This window comes from Lethenteron reissneri, chromosome 54, assembly GCF_015708825.2.
Source record: "Lethenteron reissneri isolate LAM-NWPU_2019-01 chromosome 54, ASM1570882v1, whole genome shotgun sequence".
Lineage (NCBI taxonomy): Eukaryota > Metazoa > Chordata > Hyperoartia > Petromyzontiformes > Petromyzontidae > Lethenteron > Lethenteron reissneri.
Window position 1 is genome coordinate 7,221,739 of NC_083832.1, and position 15,668 is coordinate 7,237,406.

The 15,668-nt window shown below is 45.3% G+C and overlaps 1 protein-coding gene across 7 annotated transcripts in view; it reads right to left on the bottom strand.

Moving 5' to 3' along the window:
• The window catches only part of DOCK3 (dedicator of cytokinesis 3), a 229,446-nt gene that overhangs the window by 156,628 nt on the left and 57,150 nt on the right, over positions 1 to 15,668 (bottom strand). For all 7 annotated transcript variants that reach the window (XM_061573883.1, XM_061573882.1, XM_061573884.1 and 4 more), the window contains exons 2-3: positions 13,904 to 13,987; positions 429 to 469 (exon numbers count right to left, since the gene is read on the bottom strand). In XM_061573883.1, coding sequence (XP_061429867.1) covers positions 429 to 469; positions 13,904 to 13,987 — 125 coding nt within the window. The remainder of the gene's footprint in view (positions 1 to 428; positions 470 to 13,903; positions 13,988 to 15,668) is intronic.

The window sequence follows — 15,668 nt, forward strand, 5'->3', positions numbered from 1 at the left end:
TTTCGGTAAAGTCACATAGAATGGAAATAATAAAATAATAAAAATTAAACATAATAAAATAATTCTCACGACGTTTCGGCCACAACGGCTGCTTGTGTTGTGGCCGAAACGTCGTGAGAATTATTTTATTATGTTTTATTTTTATTATTTTATTATTTCCATTCTACGTGACTTTACCGAAAGAACCAAGAAGAGCTGGGAGCTACTTGAGAAACGGAGCAATTTAGTTCTGGAAGAAGCTCCCGGCACGTGCAGCGAAACTTTGTGCATCGAACCGTAACAATCCCGACAGGCATTGGAGAGCTCTACGGCACAACCGCAAAGTATGAGTGTAAATGATCAGTATTATCCCATCGCGGTGAGCATTTAACCCATGTTGAAGAGTAACCTATCCTGATAGAGATTTTTGTTATTTCGCATAAGCTTACCTTGACTTCTGAATTTCTGACTGAAAATCCTCTGTACCAGCCTGGAAATGCAAAAGAAAAACCAAAGGTGTCATCAAAAAAATAACAGGTAACAAAAATAATCTAAACATCAAAATTCACCATTACAATGAGCGATTATAATTTCGTAAATATACAACGAAACATGTCATTCGCAAGCGCAATTTGCATGAGAAAACCAATAAATAATTTGACAGTGGTTTGAGCTAGGTCTATAAAACTACACACTCACACTTCATCGTACGAAGACTCTATCCCACGAGTAGGCCTCGGCAAGGTAAGGTAAATTACCCTTTTTACCGGGTAAAAGGGTAAAGATGTCGACATGCCAAGGGGTAAGGTAAAAGGTAGGGTAAAGGTAGGCTCGTTTTTACCTTTTAACTTTTACCTTACCTTGCCGAGGCCTACCCACTAGTCTCATCCCTGTAACCCTCCACATGCCCACCAGGGTGTTTGCGACACACACCGATAAATGCTTCTGTTTCGCGCTGCCGAAGATCAACCGAGCCAATGTTCCGACCACCACATTTAAAGTTTAGTACAATTATTATTATTCTTTATTCGTGGAAAACCGGGGAGTGGCAGCGCACACTGCGCTGTTGAATCCGGTGAGCCGAGTTTCATTCCGAGCCATGGCTAACATCGCTGGACCAGTCCCGTGTGCCCCTTCTCCCCGATCCACCTCATCCGTTCAAAAGAGAGCGGAAAGATGAGCGTGCTTGCTCGGTGCCACTGCCAGCAGAAGGGCCTCCATGAGAGGAAGCTCTGGAGAGCTCCTGTAAAGGGACACTTCTTGTGGGCTACTCTTTCATGCTATTGCCAGACGTGTTGGAAGAGCCAGGAGTACCCACACTTCACACGCGCGTGTGTGTGGTGGGGGTTAATATTCCCAACAGCAGCAGCAACAACAACAACCACACAATATGGACGGCGCCGGTTTGGGAAGACCTTCATTCACAAGTCGATCGATCGTGGCAACGGCTTGATGATGACGATGATAATGCGAGGCAGCAGGCCGGAAGGCGATCTCAGTTGCGGGACGGCAAAGGAAGAGGCGAGCCCGGCAGAGTCAGCCGCGTGCGCGCGCTCAGGAATTAGGGCTCCGCGCGTGCCACAACGCATTAGCTCTCGCCGCTCGTTTATTATTCGTTTATTAGTCTTGCGGTCCACTTATATTTTGGACAACGAATACAGGAAAAGGGTGAGCTGCGGGGTACGCGGTGTCCAAACGCCCGCCATCAGCACGCGTAACAATAGGAGCCCCCCCCGCGCCTGCCCGCCCGCCAGCCCCGAAAGTTACAATCTGGGACAACAACAGAAAAGCCAGAGAAAGGATCGTCGCTCATTTCAGCCAGTGCCCGTGCCATTCGCCCCCGCAGAGAGAGGCAGAGAGAGAGAAAAGAAGACTGGCGGCCTGGCTGCGGTTATACCGACGCCACCGGGGGAGTGGAAGCGCCAAAGGGGACGAACACGACGAGGGCAGGCGACGTTTCCCCCCCCTCCCCCCCGTTCATCTCTCGTGGGCGCCCGGCTCGGCACGCCGAGACAATTTCCTCCGTGGGGGCGGGTGGGATTCGGGTGACAACGGAGACTTACAGGGTGGCCGCCCCCCACCCACTGTACATCCTATTACGGCGGATGATGGAGGCATTGCACGGACGTCATTTTTTATGAACGCTCCCTAAATTTCAAAACATGATAATATTGGTCTCGAAGGCCAAAAGCCTGATGGCTACAATATATATGCGTGTTATTTACGTGTGGAGACACAGAACGGAGGTCTGTTTACGTGCGGGATTAGTCGCGGCGATCCACAACGACGCATCCGAAATTGGTGAAAACAAACCCAATATTCGGGGTCAAAATCTGAAAAATCCAATACCTAGTAAAAAAATAAAATCAAAACATTCGTTCCTAAAATCGACTGTACACACGCACCTATTATGCACGGGTGTGGAGCATTATGAGAAAAAGCACATTCCATGGGAGCAGACTTCAATTATGTGTCTCCACATATGAATATCAAATATTTGAAGCCATCGGCCAATTGGGTTTCCAGATAAATGTCATCCAGGCAGAATTTGTTTAACCGAGCAAACTCTGGAGCAGTTTTGACTTGATGTGCTTCATCGGCAGTCGGGCATGTTGAAGGAATGCTGCTGGATTACCACCACCAGATGTTATTGGCAGAAGCTTCTCCATACAAAAGCATCGTAATCCAGCAGCATTTGTTTAGCAAGCACGACGAGAAGACGCAGGTCAAACTCGAATGGGCAAAACTGCAATTCAGTCTGTTGCCAGCAGCGTGGTCACTTGTAACATCATTTATTTTTCCCTGTAAGAACAACAACAAAAACACGGAACTCCTCAAAGCCTATAGTTCAATGTGACTCAGGTTTTATTTACACCCAGTCAATTAAATTAATACTTTTAATTCTATTACAATAAATTTCGATTTAAAGCTTTCGTGACTCCTCTTGCAGTCCATTGTCTGAAACCGCTCCTAGCAAATAACATCTTGACAGGAGCAGATATCATGTCAAACGTGTACAATTTATAGACCGCCATTGTGAAGTGGAAAGACTCAATGTTTGAACATCGAACTGAATTGAACTGCATAATGAAAAACAATACATATCTGGGCCCTGCAATGTTTATGCGCGGCGCATTCGTTTCTCCCGTATCACCAAGGCGATGATTTATTTAATCCGGGCGAGTGAGCCGAGAGCGAAAATCGTGAGCGGGTGTTTCTTGATGTGCCACGCGGTTTAGACCTGTATCTCTGCACCCGAAAGCACTATCGGCGCAGCTGCAGACATCGCAACGGTAAAACTAAATGTTGAACGTGCACACAGCAGGGTCTTCGACTCCGGCAACAGAAATTTCTTGGAGAAATGCAAGAGGAGCTTTGCCGTTCGTTCGTCATGTGGGCAAAAACACGAGGGTTAAAACACGTAGCGGGCACACGACCTTGATTCTAACTTAAAAAAAAATCTTGCTTATACTTTTAACCAATTGTGTGAAAGGTATCACCGTTAAAGCAACGATCTCCTGCTCAAACGAGCGTGCCCGCTGTGCTCACCTTCCCGTTTGCAGCCCCAAGTTAGTGGTGGGAAATTCCACATTGTTATGGCGGGAAAGAATCTCATAGTGGGAGCACCGCTGTTCACTTCCGCACAACATTGCTACTCGCATGATCATTTCCGGAAGCATGACGGGCCAGAATCGGGTCCAACTTTCGAACTCCGAAAAGTTCACTATACCGCTGAGCCACCTGCCTGGTTTAATCATCATGCCGTGGCACCAGTAACGTGAGACAAAGTGTCCGTTTGGAACTCTCGCAGAGCAGTGAATAAAGTTTCATTTCAACTATTTATGAGATTCCTTCAAATGACCCTCTTCTTATCCGTATCTCCAACAAATGATTTGTTTGTTTTTGTTTTAGACAACCCATCGGGCCCCACGGCCTTCTGGGAGTGCATCGTTTCAGCAGCGTTAATTCAGGCCAAGTAAACTCTGAACTGGTTTCAACATAGAGTGTCTCAACAGCCGTCAAACTTGCTAAAACATACTTGACTTTTCTTTTTACGTGGAGAGAGACATATCGAGGACATCTAGTGCCCGGTTACCTGGTTTGTTACTTATACTGCATTCTACACAATGACGCTAAACATCTTGTGTTTGTATTATCTACACACAAGGGGTGGGCACACTTTTCCCCAATACTTTGTCCTGGCTACAATGAAATGTTCACAGTTTTTCAGTGAAAAGACAATTTAACCCGTAGGCTTTATGAAAAGACAATGTTCACGTGATTGTTTTTGTAATTGCAGGTGTCGAGACCTTGGAACCATCGATTCTAACTAATCTTTTTTTACCAGATAAGGCCCACTGAACTATATATCTCTTTTTCAGAAGCGACCTGGCCACAACTGATAGCTCAACGAAGTGGCTTATCACCATGTGGAAATATATAGCAGCCAAATACTCTAACCCTCATGTTTCCAATTGTGAAGGGAAAAACCAGAGGACCCAGCAAAAAATTCAAGCAACCATGGGGAGAGAGAAACGCAAACTCCAAATATACAGGCGTCAGGATTGGAATCAAACCCACGGACCGCTTGCATACCAGGCGAGGGAGTTAACATCTACGGCACTGCGCTTGCTAGCTCAGTTCAGTCATGGGTGGCTTAAAGCAGGATTTGGATCCAGTCAGTATCTCAGCAATGCCGGCTCAGCGTTCTGACCCCTGACCCATCATGGCCACCTCTTCAATTACCTCGAGGGGTCCGCACTGGCAACGGTGTCGAGGCACAAGCGCTGAAAATAGCCGTCCGCTAATGCCCAGCGTAAACACAACGACGGTGTTTGTGGACGCATCGATCCGCTCGCTCCCGTTGCCAGCGACATACATAAGGCTGAGCCCCTTCCAGGAAAGAACGCCGAGAGGTCGGCGGAGCAGCTCTTGAGCGTCCGCGCGGCCGATTCTGTGCGGGTTATTTAAGGGAACGTGCGAAGGGGGGTGGGTGGGGGGGGCAGCTTGGACAGGGCGCTTCGCGAGAAAGGAACGACGGTCGACGGCGAAGGGACGCGGCTGCCACGGAGGTGCAGCGGCGAAATCGTCTCGCGTGTGCAGGAGCGAGACGGGTGGAGGCTTTGCGAGAGGATTTTTGTTTACGGACGGTCATCGTATGCGGGGGAGGAGGCTGGTGAACTTCTTTCGCACCGTTACGTAGCCAACCGTCCTAATCGGAGGTGTGACTGTGGGATGATTCATAGTTCATCATCATGGCAATGATGATGAACTATGATGAACTGTTGAATTCTGTTTGTTAAAGTCAATGTATACAAGTGTGATGGTGGTCTTTGAGATTGAGTCACTTGAACTATATCAACTCACACGGAGATCCTCAGTCTCACATAAATCCCCACAGACTGATGCGTAGACCCATCGACGTGAGAATTATATTATACACGACGTTTCGGCGTTGTGGCCGAAACGTCGTGAGAATTATATTATTATGTTTTATTTTTATTATTTTATTATTTCCCTTCTACGCGACTTTACCGAAAGAACCAAGAAGACAGATTTTGCTCGTTCAAACAAACGCTGCCGCACGAGCTTCCTCTGGAAAGCCACAGCTTGAAGGAGACTCTGGGAGTGGCTTCGCCTGCCACTGGCCACTCGCCAGACGATTTCCCCCATCGACTTCGCGATTTCTAATGAAAAGCAGGCCAAAGGACCAAAACTGATTGTTTTCATTCACACGTGGCGACACGGAGTGTGGAGAAGTATTTGCCTCGTGTATCCTCACGTCCACTTTCTCGCCGAGCATGCAAGGCAAAAACCCGCGGTGACACGGGGAGGGGTGGGGTGGGGTGGGCCAACGTAGCTATTATCATCCCCGCGGCCCTGTTGACAAGTCAGTTCAAGCGAATTTGATGGGCCGTCGTTGTGTCGTTGAGATTTTACGACGATGATTAAACGCCCACACCCCCCCATCACCACCTCCTCCGGCTAATCATGCGCGCATCTGCTGCAGCGCAAAGCTCGCTAACACTAAATTTCAGCATTTACGGCACAGCTGCCGTTGTGTGTGTGTGTCCCTCCACCCCGCGCACACCCCCTAAGAAATCGGAATGGGTGGCGTGACCGCTCACCATGCATAGGTGGTAGAGAAAAAAAATCAACAGCCACAGACCTGCAAACATCCCTTGCTGTGACCAGTGTGCCGCTTACATTGAGAATGTTTCGGACTGAAACCGATGCTACCAAATGCGTTTTGATGGAATCATAAAGGATGGGCTAAATATCATCAGATCTCAGACGTTGAGCAGTGTTGGCCGGTGCTTAGACGAGTATTTTAAACTAAACTAAAGCTATTTTTCTTCTTGGTTCGGTAAAGTCACGTAGAAGGAAAAGAATAAAATAATAAAAATAAAACATAATAAAATAATTCTCACGACGTTTCGGCCACAACGCAAGCAGCCGTCCTCAGGTGAAGAATGAAACACCACCAAGCTTGGAGCGTATATTTAAGCTGGGTTGGAGGGGGAAGAAGAGCGCCTTGACAAAATAATTTGCATATCAAGAGGAATTTAGCATATTTATGGGAAATGCATTATGTTTTATTTTTTATTATGTTTTATTTTTATTATTTTATTATTTTCCTTCTACGTGACTTTACCGAAAGAACCAAGAAGATGAATCCCTGCAGTCACGAAAGCTTAAAATCGAATTTTAAAGCTATTTTTAAATCCTTTATATTAAGTTCGCTTGCGTGCTTGCTTGTGTGCTTGCTTGCTTACGACCGTGCAAACCTTTCGGTCGTTTTTTTAACCCACTTCCCGTGATCCAATCGAGCTGACATTTTGCACACAGACTCGTTGTGCGAGACAATTAATGTTCGTGAAAAAATGTTTCCAAAATTTTACACTAGGGAAAACAAATTAAATATTTAATTACCAATTGCTTAATACTGGCAGACAATCATCTGACCCATAGGTGGCAGCCATCTCAAGCCAGAGGACGAGAGGACTCTAGCCGCCACGCATATAAAGGATTTAGAGTGAAAAACTTTGTTTTTACGGGTTATTCTTATTTATTTCACCAGGTAAGGCTCACGGAGCTATATAGCGCTTTCTCATGAGCAACCTGGCCCCACATGATAGTTCAACGAAGCAGATTATGATGCGGACATTTATAGCAGCCAAATACTCGAAACGCGTGTTGGTCATAAATGTGAAGTGAAAAAAACTAGAGACCTGGAGAAATATCCACGCGACCATGAGAACATTTAATTTTCAAATATACAGCTCGTCAGGGTCGGGATTGAACCTACGAATTCCTGTATACCGGGCGAGGTAGTTAACATCTCACCACCGTGGGTGACCAGCAGGGCTTGCACGATGTGTTCTCAGTGGGGTTTCTCTAGGAACCTCCAGTACGTGAAGTCACACACTCATTATGGGAATGAACCACACATCCCAATGAGAAGTCACGTGGAGTAAGAGTTTTCAGACTTTAATTAGGCTGGAATAATATGAATAGTTTACTTAAACTTCTATCGGCACTGACTTTACATGTCCTTGAACCGGCTTATTAAAAGTTCAGGCGTCTGTGTATGTGTAAAGTTGGGAGCGGTAGTGGGGTGGTTATCGCACTGCGCTACCAACCCGGCCAACCGAGTTCGATTCCTGCTCATGGACAACACCAGTGACAATTTATCTGAATCGGTCCTATGTTTCCCCTAGGTCTACTCAGCCTAAAATGAGTACCTGGTGCGGTGTATAAACATCGCCACTGGGGAGACAAAGGCGGCCGGGCGTAGTGCTGGCATCCCACCCCCGTCATGTGCCGTGCCGGCCTTCATAGGTGCTGGCTAACAGCACTTGCCCCAACATTCTGTTGCAGGCTACACGGGATATATTTTTTCTCTTTGTATTTGTACAGCACACACATGCGCGCACGCCGCTCTGTCGGGGTTTACTGTGAAATCAGCAGCAGCTTTCTCAAGTGGCATGTCACTTCTTCAGGTCCATCTACCGGGGGAGGTTTGGCGGGACTGTGCATTGGTAATTGGGGAGCAGACACAAGAGTGCCAGAGCTGATTTGGCACAAAAAAAATCCACTGGGCAAACCTACCACACCACGTGACAGATATTGGTTTTACGTATTTAAGTGTTGGATGTATCATCACATCACACCCACGGAGTATATTAGATATAGTTAAGATAATGTCACGTAAAACTTCATCGGTAAAATTATAATTTTAATGTAATTTAATTTTTTTTTAATGCAATGGAAGCGATTATTAAAACATTAAATGCAACTGTTTAAAGTGGCATTACGCATCATGTAAAAGCACTTACTGCACTGGGTAATTGATTTAATGACGTCCCATGGAATCATATTTTGAGATCAATGAGACGTTTAAAAAAGTAGCCAGGCCCAATTTTAAGATTTTTTTGTGGGACTAATCCTAAAATCAGGAACATGTCACTATTATATATGCACATGTATACGTCTCATCACAGCCCTAGTCTATCCACGTTCATGTAAAAACAAATGAGGGGGTGCCCATTAATTTTGGTGGTCCTGAGCCATTGGTGGAAATTCAACATTCCTATGAAAACGAATTTCGTTCGAACTACTTTTGATGTGTTAGTTTGCTGTCCCTCCCCTGCGCCCTCTGATTTGCACGATTGGGTACGTACGGTGCAAAAGAAATTCAACATACACACATGCAAGGGACCACATGTACAAATATATGCCTAAAATGTTGCACTGGTTATAAACGGTGGGCTGTAAACCTTGCAACCTAAGTGTTCTTCCCCACTCTAGCTATTATCGGTGCAAATTGGCATCTGAGACTGTACTGGGCACTGCCAACCACCCCTCACCTACCCCTCACCAACCCGCACTGACCAGAATGGTGAAGTATGGTCAAATAATCACGATGACCAATGCGGCGTGGGTGGGAAGGCCTTCATCCAGCAGTGGATCAAAAGCGCTGTAAATTATTAACGTGTTTTTTGCTTAAGTTATCTATGATGCATGTTAATTATTAATTGGTAAATATCAAATGTGAGGACTCTTGGGTACAAATTCTAAAATGTCACTTTGAAGCACGTAAGTGAGATTTATGACGTATCATATTAAAGTATCATTGCTGATCCAATTAGAGAAAATTAAGATAACAACAGCAATATGGTATTCAAGTCTTTGTAAGGTTTAAATGCTAAACACATCAATTATGGAGGTTATACACACTGTATTTGGATCCTCTGTGTGTTCAGATTTCTTGTTTAAAGGAAATTGGCCTTCATGAATAATTTAACCCGCAGACTTTTGTTCACTACACGATTGCATCACCGCTAAGCACTATGCTAAACACCTACTTGGACAATAATTCTTCATAATGTGCAGATAACTCTTAATTATCTTGGGTAATGGTCGTGGGGTGGGTGCAGTTTCCACATTTTAAACAAATGCAGGGATAATGCAAAACACATGCAAATTAGGCTATGGAGTGGTGGTATTTATTGTCTACCGTGGTGGAATGTGGGTGAAGGTGCAGGATGCGTCGTCTGTCTTTACCAAACTGTTCATCAATTTGCTTCGAGTTTTTAAAGTTTCTTTTGTTTCACCAGGTGAGAACGCTCGAGGGAGCACAAAAAGGCCCTCATTTGCCATCGTGACCCCCGGTGGGAGGGGTCACCAAAATGACAAAACGAAACATCTGAACAAAAAAAAATTGCATCTATCACGCGAGGTATTGGAAACATTGCCAACGTCATTCGCTGCAGTGTGAATCGGCTCGGGCAGATTATCTCTCCGGAATGAACAGGTGCGAATTGCGAAGCGAAACCTTCACACTGAAACGTAAACATTAAACGGACGTAGGGTGACTGTAGCACCGTCGTGTTAAGAAATGCAGGTAGGGTACGTGTCAAATGCAATGGCAAGTTTAGTAACCATAAATCATCGACAGTTTTGCCAACTTGACGACGTGGTGGCAGCCACACGGGAACTTGAATCACTCACCGGCCCCCGACGAGTGAGCAGGCAATAATTAAATTAAACGTGCATAAACGTGAACATCTCTCCATATACATAAAAGGCAAACTTGAGAATGTGCGTCTGTTCAAAAAGTTCAGCGTACTTCCCGACATTCATCATGGAAGGCCAGTTTACCATGGGATACGGTAAATCCACCGCTGGTTCACTTGATACAGTAATCTAGGCTGTGACGGTCCCACCTGATGATGGAGACTTGTGTTGCCTCCGAAACGTCGTGATTTATTATTTTATTTATATCATTATTTCTATTATTTTTATTTATTTTTTAATTTTACTTACGTGACTTTACCGAAAAAACCTAACAGTATGAATCCTTGCAGTCACGAAATCTTCAAATCTCAAATGAAGGATGGTGATTAAAATCCCAGTGCGGGGTCGACTCCGCCCTTCGACCCTTCTCGGGTCAATAAATAAGTCACCATTTGGTGCGAAGTGGATCAGTGGTTGCCCTATGTATAGACTCGTTAGCTCACCACAGCAATGAGGGATTTCCACCGCTGGTTCATCCGCTGAAAAGAGCGCCGCGGCTCATCGGAATTCATCCTCCAGTCTAAAGAAAGATTACACTGGTCAACAAAAAAAAAAATTCTGGCCTGGACTTTTGCAGCTATTTTAGACTAATTTCAGGGTGCTGATTCCAAATCTGATCTCAGATTTGCTCTATCACATCTCATTTTTATGATATCGGCATACCCCATTTTCATTGATTTTACCAGAAATTAACTCTGTCACTTATGATTGCAAGTTGTTGCGAGTCAGTGACTGCTTTAGTGTTAAAATATGGTGCTGTATTTTTAGGATAGTGTGTTTATAATATCATTTTATGTAGATATCCACATTTATTTAATATTTTTCTTCTGCAGTTTTTATTGAAAATGCAATATTTTATATCTCAAAAACCTGATGCGATAGACAAAAACTGATGCCAGATTTGGAACCAGCACCCCAAAATTACCTTAAAACCGTTGGAATACCTTATGCCAGAAAAAGTGTGTTGACCAGTGTTATCATTCCCTACCGTTGGAAATTCGTTCATCCGACGATGTGGATGCTTTTAAATCTCGTCTCAAATTCCATACGTTTATGTCAGTTTACAGAATTCTATTCGGCGTCTCTTTCCATATCCTTATTCTTCCAAGGTGCTATGAGACGTTAGTGGAAAGCGCCTTAGACACAAATCTAAATTATTATTGTTAAACCATTTGGTTTGGGTGCATTTCGGTTGAGCTCACCGGCACTGCCGGTGATTAACCGCGAACGTGACGCTTAATCACCGAAGCTTTGCTGAATTACGGTGATGAAAAAAATCAGGACACATATTAAAATGAACGATACGCATGTGATAATAGCGTAAGAATAATACAATGTTATAATATGCAGCACTATGTCAATCCACTGCTGGATGAAGTCATGGGGGGTTGTTTGACCATACTTCACCACGCCGGTCAGTGAGGGGCCAGAACCGATGCAGATCTCCCTTGACAATGCATTTAACAGTGATTGCAAATCGAATTCAGGTCGCCTGGTTGACAGAGCAGTGTGCCACGAACTGACCATGATCTATCCACTGTTGAATGAACGCCTCCCACACTCGTCACCACCATTCTCATTGTATTAAACTTGGATTTATGTAATTAAACAAAACAAATATTATAAATATGTTTTACAGGATATAATGGGTGTTACGATGTCGAGATGTTAACTACCTCGCCTGGAGTACAGGAGGTCGTGGGTTCAATCTCGACTATGATGCTTAATATTTGGAGTTTGTATGTTCTCCACGTGGTCACTTGGATTTTTTTCCAGGTCCTCCGTTTTTTCCTCCACATTTATAAACATGTGTTTCGAGTATTTCGGTGCAAATATATTCACGTGATAAGCCACTTTGTTGAGCTTTCATTTGTGGTCAGGTCGCTACTATAAAAAAAAATCTATATTAGCTCAGTGGGCCTTACCTGGTAAAATAATATAATATAATAAAATAATTGCATCATATATTGTACCGTGTCCTTCTAAAATAAAACACTCATGTAATAATTTCAACATCGATAACATTGCGTTTCAAAGCAAAACGCTGAAAAGAACTCTTTGTTAATAACACTGCCTTCAAATTCACACACAATAAGCAATGCATTGGACAAGAGCCCTGCTTTATGTGGCACCATAGATTCCAGGAAGAAGGACCATTGCCCAGAAATGTGGCTGTAATACATTTTATTTCCTTTCAAGGCCACGGTGTCGTTGGTGAATGTGTCGACTGATTTTTGTTATTTGTCCATTATAAAGGTTTTTCTTTCTGGGTAAGATCGCGTAAATATAACGTGTCGTGAACCCACCACAACACACCGGTGTGCTGAAGTAGTGACTAATTGCCACGTTTTAGTTTACGTGACAAACCTTACTAATTGACAATGATATTCCAGTTTAACATCTAAGTCCAATTTACCATGGGAGTCTAGTTTGCTGTTGAGTAAGTTTACTACTTACTAATGTCCTGCTGTCCCCTGTTCACATCGCTGAAACGTGGGTGGAAAGTCTACATTCCTATGAAAGGTTCAAGTTCTCGCTTCATTGTGCTCCTGAGGAATGATGGCACGGGAGGATTTCTCCACAAATCTGGCTGTCGCCTAATGATGCTGGTTGGCATTACTGGCGAAATATCGTACTCGAATTGTTAAAGTTGTGGGTTTACGTGACAAACCTTACTAACTGTCAGGTGGTGGTGGGTTTAACGACACATTTATATTGACGCGAGCTAACCCCGAAACACCCCCCTGTATTATGGAAGATTTCGAGGTGGTTATGGCGGCGGCCAGATGGCTCCGTTCGTCAACCCCAATGGCAGAGCACCGAGCCAGCAGCGCTGACACGTTGAGGTTGAATCTCAGGTGGCCACTCCACTTGAAAATTAAGTCAACGTTCGATTTTTGCTCACGTGAATACGGCCATACAAATAATAATTTTTACTTAATGTAGCCTGGCCCAACTAAGAGGGCTTCGATCTTGACTTAAAGCTTTCGTGACTGCAGGAATTCATATTCTTGGGTCTTTCGGTAAAGTCACATGGATAGGTTCAAATAATAATTTTCTGGCGGCGAGATGTTAACTCCCTCGCCTGGTATACAGGAGGCCGTGGGTCCGATCCCGACCATGGCGCCTGCTGTATATTTATAGTTTGTGTGTCTCTTTCCCTGTGCCCGCGTGGATTTTTCTCCGGGTCCTCCGGTTTTGCTCTTCACATTTAGAATCGACGTCACGCGTTCAGAGTATCTGGCTGCTATACATTTCACACGATGTTAACTTCGTTGAGCGATCATTTGTGATGGCCAAATCGTTTCTGAAAAAGAGACATACAGCTCAGTGGAGCCTTACCTGGTAAAATAAAAAATAGCAGTAATAGTGAAGAGTAGATAGGCACTCAAACCAGGGACAGAACAAGGCGGGCTAAAGAAAGTATTGCAGAGCCTCCTATCAGCTGGACCTATGAAGTATGTCTGAAGCAAATGTAAAACCTCTCATGCCAATTTCAGGCTGTCCCCCATTTAACATCACTTTGTCAATCCACCGCTGGATGAAGGCCTCTGCACACTTGATTAGTCACGGAGATCGTCTGACCATACTTCACCACATTGGTCAGTGGACAGCCACGTGGCGAGTGATATCAGCACTCGTCCTGAGCCTCCCCTAGGTCGACTCAGCCTTTAACGACGAGAAGCTACAGCAGTGGAGAGATAAAGGCAGCCACTCCCAATACTGGCCGCACCACTCCGGTAGCGTAGTGCATGTGCTCGCTCAACAGCACTCATCCCCCAATGGTCTGTCACGTGACGAGAGAGGAATTCTTTGCATTGTGCGCAGCAGACATTCGACGTACCTTCACATTTCTCCAAGATCTGAACGCACTCTCCGATCTCCAGAGGCAGGGCGTGTGACACCGGGGCGCAAAAGTTACTGACCACTGTGGAGACACACGCAGAGACGCACAGAGCACTCACGAGGAGGTACAATCAAAACCCACAACAACACCCACAACAAAGATCATCAAAACCACTTGCGATTACCATATTCTCCACAAGACAAGATAGCCCGGAAGGTAAAAACGCACGCAAAACTGGTGCATAAACAATACATCCATACAATGCTGGTCTCACACGAACACACCCCTATCAGATTATGAAATGCACCTCCAAGTTTTTGGCTTTAAAATACATGGGGGAGGGGGTGAAATATGTGTAAAATAAAAAAAAAATGGAAAATACGGTAATTGGCAAAGTCTGCAAGGACACACAGGACGACTTATTAATTGAATTGTTGTTACTAGTTTCGAACAGGCAGTGTGAAAGGGATCTTTGTTCATCGTTATATTGGCTCCATGCTTAGAAATGCACGCATCTGTGCTGGCAGAATAGCGCACAGAAACAAACTCGACTCCAGGAGAACAACACGTTCGGTTCAATGAATCGCTTTCAAATTAACGAAACTCACATTGCTCGCGTGCGGCCGATCTCCCAAGACATCGCCGTGCACTCGGGACATTGTCCCCAAAAGCGTCTTGCAAACGAACAATGCCAGACACGCGCAATGCGCGCGCGGCAACTAAAAACAACCGGCTCTCGAGTCAAGGAGGTAATAATAGACACGGGCTGCACAATTTAAATAGTCAAAGTGTTATTTACATGGCCGCGTGACGGACAAGACCGCGACTGCGTAGGGGCGGCCGATCCCCGTGCGGGGTTAACAGCGGCGCGCCTCGTGTCCCGACGGTGTTTCCATGGTGGTCAGCACTGGCATGGATATTTCTTTATTTTTATTTCTCGCGTGCCAAGGAGATCGATTGGCGATGGGCGCGCCGGGGCCCCCTTCGTGCAATCCCACGACGATCGCGAAAGCGAGCAAAGACAAAGTATAGGGGGCCCCAAGTTGCTCAAGGAAGGGCCCCCCACCCTGCTCTCCCTCCCCCCGGCCCCTCCCCCCATGAATTAATGATAATAAATAGAGGTATAACCCAATAGCGGCTAAAAATTCGAAACACAATTAAAATAAACAGCCAATTTATAATTTCTACAGCACCTGCATCTCTCTTTTCACTAACCACGCCTCTACTTTTGACGATATATTTCTTTGCGTCTCTGTCGCATGCCTAAATATTGACACCGGTCACCCAGTAGGCCACTCTTGCGACTAACGTCCCGGGATCTTTAGCGTCCGCTGTAAAACAGACGGCGCGCAGTGCTGTTGCGGTTAACGCACGCCGCGGTATTAATCGGGGCGGCCGCTGAAACGAATGAACCGTCGGAATCGGCGAAAACGTGCTTCCGCAAAGCCGCATCACCGCCAAAACTAAACAAACAAAACAATGCAACAATTGTGTTGAAAACGACGCGTTTTTTTAATATCACCCACATACACGAGTGTTTGCCAGTACGGATGAAAACCATAGCCTGGTCGAGAAGTCGAAAGCACGCGTGGCCCTGTAGCCCACACTCCATTCGTCTCTGCTTCGGGGGCCCCACTGGGTCAGCACAACCGCTACCCACTAACCGCCCCCTTCCTTCTAAACCACCGGCCACGTGGATGCGTGGCATGCCCGCGAGGCTTGCCGCGCCATGGGTGGTGTGCGCGTTGCGGTTGTTGCCATC